The sequence below is a fragment of the Erythranthe guttata genome, chromosome 5 (genome assembly GCF_056151865.1).
Source record: "Erythranthe guttata isolate IM_541 chromosome 5, IM_541, whole genome shotgun sequence".
NCBI lineage: Eukaryota > Viridiplantae > Streptophyta > Magnoliopsida > Lamiales > Phrymaceae > Erythranthe > Erythranthe guttata.
Genome location: NC_142537.1, coordinates 1,578,819 through 1,586,599, shown reverse-complemented (window position 1 = coordinate 1,586,599; position 7,781 = coordinate 1,578,819). Strand labels below are relative to the sequence as shown.

The 7,781-nt window shown below is 33.1% G+C and overlaps 2 protein-coding genes across 2 annotated transcripts; both read left to right on the top strand.

Annotated features, from left to right (window-relative positions):
- On the top strand, nucleotides 1-3,641 carry STN7 (Serine/Threonine kinase domain protein). The gene is made up of 10 exons (XM_012985119.2): nucleotides 1-799; nucleotides 873-959; nucleotides 1,079-1,198; nucleotides 1,308-1,406; nucleotides 1,493-1,661; nucleotides 1,733-1,826; nucleotides 1,940-2,033; nucleotides 2,124-2,180; nucleotides 2,381-2,794; nucleotides 3,316-3,641. The coding sequence occupies exons 1-10, from the start codon at nucleotides 356-358 to the stop codon at nucleotides 3,478-3,480; spliced, it is 1,743 nt and encodes a 580-aa protein (XP_012840573.1). The 5' UTR covers nucleotides 1-355; the 3' UTR covers nucleotides 3,481-3,641.
- A 3,134-nt stretch (nucleotides 3,642-6,775) lies between these two features.
- LOC105960908 (small polypeptide DEVIL 6-like) lies at nucleotides 6,776-7,260 on the top strand. The gene has a single exon (XM_012985120.2). The coding sequence runs from the start codon at nucleotides 6,911-6,913 to the stop codon at nucleotides 7,064-7,066; it is 156 nt and encodes a 51-aa protein (XP_012840574.2). The 5' UTR covers nucleotides 6,776-6,910; the 3' UTR covers nucleotides 7,067-7,260.
- Nucleotides 7,261-7,781: the final 521 nt, after the last annotated feature.

The following is a 7,781-nucleotide window of genomic DNA, read 5'->3' as shown; positions in this document are numbered from 1 at the left end:
ATAACTTTGTAGAATTTTGCATTTGAATTTCGAGTTATTTTTATTAATAATACACAAGCAAAATGTTGTCTAATCAAACTTACACTAAATAATTAAATTAAAAAAAAAAATTATCCAAAAACAAAAATAAAAGATGGCTGGCCCAAGTAAGCCTACGTGTCACCTGTGGTCTGTAGTTCTCCCCATCCCCACCAAAACTCCTTCCCTCCACAAATAATAACAGTCACCTTAAAATCCCAGAAATAATAAAATAATGAAAATCAAAAAAATCATACCCCAAAAAAGATAACTAAAATCTGCAGAAATCAAAATCAAAATCAAAATCAAGAATTTGTTTCTAGCTTCAAATTTGCAAATGGCTGCAGTTGGCCATGGTACCGGAATCGGATTAGGCGGAGTGAAGCTCCACTCCTTCACCCCCAATCCACTCTCCTCATTTCTCGGCAAAACCCTAACCCTCAAACCAATCCCACGCGCCGCCGCCCACAGGAAACCACCACCCACATCAAGACCCAGAAGCCTCGCCGTCTTCGCATCCGGCGGCGAAATCTTCAACCTCTTCAACGATCTTTTTCTGGGTGTCGGAGTTGGGCTCCCATGTACTGTAATGGAGTGCGGCGATATAATATACAGAAGCACTCTGCCGAAATCAGACGCAATCACGCTTACTATACCCGGCGCGATTTTAGCTCTGGGCACGCTTTCTTACCTTTGGTCTACACCTGGAGTTGCGCCTGGTTTTTTTGACATGTTTGTTCTTGCCTTTGTTGAAAGAATCTTTAGACCTAGTTACAAGAAGGTTCGACAATTTTTAAATTTTTTTTTTGGAATATAAAGATTGGATTTTTATTTGTTTTTTGTATGAATTACAGGATGATATTGTGTTGGGGAAGAAATTGGGTGAGGGTGCTTTTGGAGTTGTGTATAGGGCTTCATTGACTAAGAAACCCTCGTCTCGAGTATGTGTGATTTCGTTTATTAATTCTCGATAAATTGCATTTATTTATTTATTGAATTACATGGTATATTAGTATTACTATCATTTTGTAAGGTTTGTTTTTTGTATTTTTGGTTATAGGATGGTGAGGTAGTATTGAAGAAGGCGACGGAATACGGAGCGGTGGAGATATGGATGAACGAGCGTGTGAGAAGGGCTTGTGCGAATAGCTGTGCTGATTTCGTGCACGGCTTTCTTGAGGTTTGCTTTAGCATTCTGAAAAAAAAAACCATTGTTTAAAATGTGGAGTATTTTGTTTTGCTTTGATTATTTCGATGAGTTTACGTGTGTATGTATATTTATATTTCAGAATTCCGGAAAGAAAGGATCCGAATATTGGCTCATATGGAAGTTTGAAGGGGAATCCACACTTGCTGATTTATTGCAGAACAAAGAATTTCCTTACAATGTCCGTACTTTCTCGAATCATACGTTTTTTTTTCTTCTCTTAGAAATCATCTCCGTATGTCGTTGATTTAAAAAAAATTCGATTAGGTGGAAGCACTGATTTTGGGAGAGGATCAGAAGATGCCCAAGGGATTGGAGAGGGAAAATATAATCGTACAGACTGTAATGCGACAGCTCTTATTTGCATTGGACGGTCTTCACTCGACTGGGATCGTTCATCGAGATTTTAAGCCCCAAAATATTATTTTCTCCGAAGGTAAAAAAGCCCCCCAAAATAAAATATTAAACATATATTTTGTGCTAATATATTCTAAACTGTTTAAACAGATTCTCGTACATTCAAGATCATCGATCTTGGAGCCGCTGCAGATTTGAGAGTCGGCATCAATTACATTCCCAAAGAGTTTCTTTTGGATCCTAGGTAATTAATTTTAATTTTAATTTTTTTTACTTAATTATAACTCGTGTTTATAATTTTCTCAATTAATGAAATCGAAGTAATTTATTCGATTTTTTTTTATTTCTATTTTTAAGATATGCTGCACCGGAACAATATATTATGAGCACTCAAACCCCCTCTGCCCCGTCAGCTCCCGTCGCAACGGCACTTTCTCCTGTTCTGTGGCAGGTCGTTAATTAATTTCTCGATATTATAGTTTCGATGAAATTTGACTCGGATATATTAAAAAAATTTCGTTCTATTTTCATTTCCAACCAGTTGAATCTTCCGGACAGATTTGACATCTATAGTGCCGGTCTGATTTTCCTACAAATGGTAAGTAATTTATTTACTACAACTTATCTTTACGGAAAATTGTTTCTAGAGTGAGAAAATCACGCGCTGGTGAATCTTGAATTTTATTCAAGAATGTTCAATTTTTCATGTAGTAGTCCAAGTTAATTTAGACTGAAATAAACTCCAAATTTATTTTACGAAAATATGTAAAAAAAAATTTACGAATATCTTCTATATAGGCGTTCCCGTCACTACGTTCGGACAGTGCTCTCATACAATTCAACCGTCAGTTAAAAAGATGCGATTACGATCTAATAGCATGGAGAAAGACCGTCGAGCCTCGTGCGAGCCCCGATCTCCGACGTGGATTCGAATTGCTGGATTTAGACGGAGGCGGAGGTTGGGAACTGTTGACTTCAATGGTTCGTTACAAAGCTCGTCAGAGAACGAGCGCTAAAGCAGCTCTAGCTCATCCCTACTTCAACAAAGAAGGCCTATTGGCCTTGTCGTTCATGCAGAGCCTACGGCTACAATTCTTCCGAGCAACTCAACAAGATTACAGTGAAGCTGCTAAATGGACTATTCAGCTTATGGCGCGATCAGGAACTGAAAAAGATGGCGGGTTTACCGAAGCTCAACTTCAAGAACTCAGGGTTCGTGTCTCTCTCTCTCTCTCTCTCTCTCTATATATATATATATATATATATATATATATATATATATATATATATGCACACACACACACACACTGTATACACACACACATGCAAATTGTTATTATTCGGAAAAAATACAGTTTTTGTTCCTCAAGTTATTATCGATTTTCACAATTGGGCCCTCATGTTCACAAAAAACACATTTGGTCCCTCATGTTTCAAAAATTCTACACTTTTAGTCATTTCCGTCAATTTTCCGTTAAAACTAACGGAATCAAGCGTGTTCCCATCAATGACTAAACAGACTAACGTTAAATTGACAGAAATGACGAAAAGCGTTAAATTATTGAAACATGAGGGACCAAATGTGTTTTTTTGTGAACATAGGGGACCAAATGTGAAATTCGTGCAAATTTGAGAGATGAAAACTATAATTTTCCCGTTATTATTCAAATGAATTTATTGAGACTTGAGACCTAAGTTTTAACTTTGTTTTTTTTTTTTTTAATAATATTTAGGATATTGGGCCTAAGAAGAAGAAATCGAGTGTACAGAGGAATGCGCTTGCTTCTGCTCTTCGGGCGCAAAGAAAGATAGCAAAAACGATAAACGAGAGCGTCGACGAACTGAATCGGAGTACGAAGAGTATATGGTGGAGCAAGTGGATCCCTAGAGAGGAGTAACTTTCTGTAAATATATAAATTAAATGATCACTTGTTTCTATTATGTAAATTTTGTGGATATAAGTGAAAATATGTGATAAAATAAGTACTGAGAATAGTGTCATATGTATTTGATTAATCATATAATTAAGCAATTAATAACAATCATAAACTTTCATGAAGGTGGTGTTTGCAAAATTTTATTGATAAAAGTTTGGATTGTTTGCAAATATTCTGAAAAATCATCTTAAATAGAAAAGCAGGTGTAGGAGTGTTTATAAAAAAATAGCTTAAAACAGCTTATTTTTAGAGCAGCTTTCAAACATCTAACAACAGATTATGAGCTATAAAATGCTCAGAAGTTGTTTTTAAAAGCTTTTGCAAACACCATCCAAGTCGTAATAAACTAATTAACTTTGTGCTGGAGTTTGTTGTCTGAAGTGAGACAGTGTCGAAAATCAACATTCGATCCGGCTTGTCCGACTGCATGAATTATAATCATTTTTTGTGTGATGCGCGACTTGACTACGTAGTTAGCACCCCGTAAAACACGGTTTATGTTTAATTACGTTTAATTAGATTTAATTACGCATGGCTATTAGATTAATCCAGGGGTTTAGTAATTGAGTAAATGCTTCGAAATCTGATGCAAATGAGCCATTCGAACTCATGTAGAGCTATATATCACAGACTAATTAATCATGAACAAACCTTAGTTGACCAGTGATTGACCAGCTAATAATTAATGCAGTTGGGAATTAATTAGATTAAAAAAAGGATTAAGGATAATAAAAATGTTTAATTAATTCGATAATGTCGAGAATAGCAGAGACAAACAGCCGATGCAACCACGATACCTTCACGTGTGGCATGCATTTCTTGTTCACTACATCCCACATTAATTTTAAATTACTACAGTTACTTATATAAAATTAGAATTCTTTAATTATTGGGCAGCTTTTTTTATTTTATTATTTTTTAAAATTTCTAATTTTATAATTAATCAGACATTTTTCTTCCATGATCTATCTGATTGCTTTTTCTTTACTTTTGTTGTCTTTATTATTAAGTTCTATAATCAAAATTCTTTTTTTCTTTTTTAAGGTAACAATTGAACTTGCAACTAATTAACTATATGTACTCTGATATGTAATAACTTGCAAACCATACAAGAGACGTACGTAAACCAGCTCGATCTAGCTACCGTTGACAAAAGATCTAGAAACGGGCGTGTATAGAATCGTCTTCTGAGCATATATATATATATATAGCACAAGAATCAAGATTGACCATTCTTTACATAATTGTCTGAAAAGAAAGGCTAAGAGTCACTTGAAGCTCATTAAATTTAGGGTTAATGAGAGATAATGGTGTCCTTAGTGAAATGGGAGGAACACAAGACGAATCAAGTGGGTTAATTATATTGTTTTTTTATTTTACTTTGTTGTCCTTAAATTAATTAATTAATTATTCTAACACATACTTGGGGTTTGGAATTACTGTTCCTTGGTTTATTAACACAAACTTTAAAATATTTTTTACACCATGACTGTCTGTTTGTTCACGTGTGGTTTTTTTTTTTTAACTGTTATTTTCGTCTCGGTAAAATTACTGACAATTATATTTGTAGTGGTTTGAGGATTAAATTATTTATTTAATTATTGCCTAATTAAGGTAATTATGCGGTGATTAGTGAAAGAGTTAAGTGGAAATGTGTAACAATTGTTTGTGTAGTGTAGTGTAGTGGTCTAGTGGACATGTACTAGGGGGTCATTGTCTAAATTTGAGATTTTTTTTTTTACTAATCATTGGAGCAACATACCTAAATTAAATCACGATTAAATGATTATTAATAATGGATTAGTGGTTGATTATATATTTTATCTTACTAATCCTCTAATTCATTATCTTAGTGTTTGATTGTTCGTCTAAACATGTGCAGATAGTGTACGCGTTCTAAAGTATAGATAGGAATAATTATTATAATTATTTTTATAGGCATCTTATCTTGTTCTAGAAATAAAATTTGGCATATCCACAATAATAAAGATTTAATTTAAATCATTACATGATCTATGTTTCCTACATAATTGCTTAGTCAAAAAAGCTAGAGGAAACAATTGTTGTCACCAAATTAATTAAAGATTAATAAAATGGTACTTTAAGACATGCCATATTAAGTAAGATCCAACTGAATTATAATCCCAATTGTCTTGTTGCCTGTTTTTAGTTGGATTCAACAATAAAATAAAATTAAAATAAATATAATAAAATGTTAAATAAATAGCTATATACATGAATAAGTCCAATTTCCACCAATTAATTATGTATATATCACTCTATCATCAACATATTGCAAGGCAGCTCATAAACTATGGAATTGTGTTACCTGATTCAAGAAAATGGCCGACCCATTATGTTGGTAGGTAAACCCTACAGCCCCTAGTGATTAAAACAAAACAAATTAATTAAATAATTAATTGTAATAATAAAATAAATAGTGGATAGCTTTGGACCCTATTATACTAATTTATACAAATAAAATAAACACCCAATAATATACAATTATTGATTAAGCAATATATTTTTTAGTAAATATGTAGAATCAAACCTCGGCGCCCTAACGTGTATTTGTGACGAATGAAACGCCTCATTTGCCCAATTGAAGAAGATTCTCAAAGATTTATGTGGATTCAAAGAATATATTAGGGTGGTTTGTGCTAATTAATTTATTACTAACCGCATCAATTTGATGAGCAAATAAATCGAACCGAACACAAATCAAATAAGAGTAATTTGATTACTTTGTACATATAATTGAGTTCGAGCTCAAATTTCATATAGCTTCTCAAATGAAAACATGTATTAAAAGCTTTTCATTACCATTCTACAAATTTTCCAAGATTTTATTAAAGATATTCAAAATTAATTTCACATTCGGAAAAAAAAGAAATATTCTCAAAAATGCTAGTTCAGTTCAAATCTGATCTGATCCGTCCGATCTTCACTCGCATGGACAAACTCATAAAAAAAAACCCATGCCAATTCTTATTTCCAAAACTATATAAAATTGTACCTAAAACTAAATAAAAATAAAAAAAATCAAAAAATATTATGAAAAAATAATTGTTTTTGTAAATATGGTGTTGGGGAAAGGAATCCGAAGTTGGGGGTGGTAGTGGGACCCACAGATAAACTGAAAGGGGGCAAACGCACGGCCTTTGATGCCCCATAGTTGTCTCTTTACTCGACCAATCCCAATTTAAAACCCATTACCCCACTCCCCACACATTCAACCCTATAAAAATACCCCCAATTCCCATCTCCACTCTCAATCAATTCCAATTCCCAATTCTCAATTCCAATTCCAATTTCAGCAATCTCACCCAAAAATTTCACCCAAATCGAAAGAAAAATTCTCTCTCTTCTCCAGAAGAAACAATTATCAAATATGAAGATGATGATGAACAGCAGCAGCAGTAACAGCAGCAGCAGCAAGAGATCGAGAATTTCAAGCCGAGGGCTCGGAGGGGTACTTCGGGAACAAAGGGCTAAACTTTACATCATTAGACGATGTGTCGTTATGCTTCTCTGCTATCACGATTGATTTTTATTTTGATTTTCCTTTTTTTTTTTGTTCTTGGGTTCTTCTGGAGTGTAAATAGCAGCTTAGATGTGGAAACGGAGAAATTAGGGTTTAGATCTTCACAATTTTGTACTATTTTGCCCCCAATCTCAGATGGGGTTTTTCTTGTATACAGTAGCGATTTGAGTTGAAATTAAACTATTGTTTCGATTCAATTCTTTATTTTTTTGGTTTTTGGATTTTGATTCTTTGAAATTAAAGTAAAGATTGGATCTTTGATCTTTCTCACTAAAAATAAATAAATCATTGTTTGCCTCTTTCTTTTGGTTTAAACTCTAAATTAATGATTAATTGGATTAAACACTTTGTGTTAATTATTTGAATAATTATTTGATTAATAGAACTAGGAAATGTTTTTTCTCCTCAAAAGCCTATATTAAATCTTTTTTTATAATTAAAAGCCTATATTGATTATTTGCTTTAATTTCCTCCATATGATTAATTTAATTGGATACCACTAATCCCAAAAGCAATTTAATAAACCTATGATTTTAATTTTAATTTTTTTTATATGATTGCAAATTCAAATCCCACTTTTAATCAGTCAAGACTCCTTTTTTTTTTCCAACCGTTTGATACTGTTTAACGGCACGTCTCACAAAAGTGTTAAATCAAAAAAAAAAAAACAGATCATGTGTTTTTCTAGCCACTTTAAAGCACAATCGCATGATCAAAT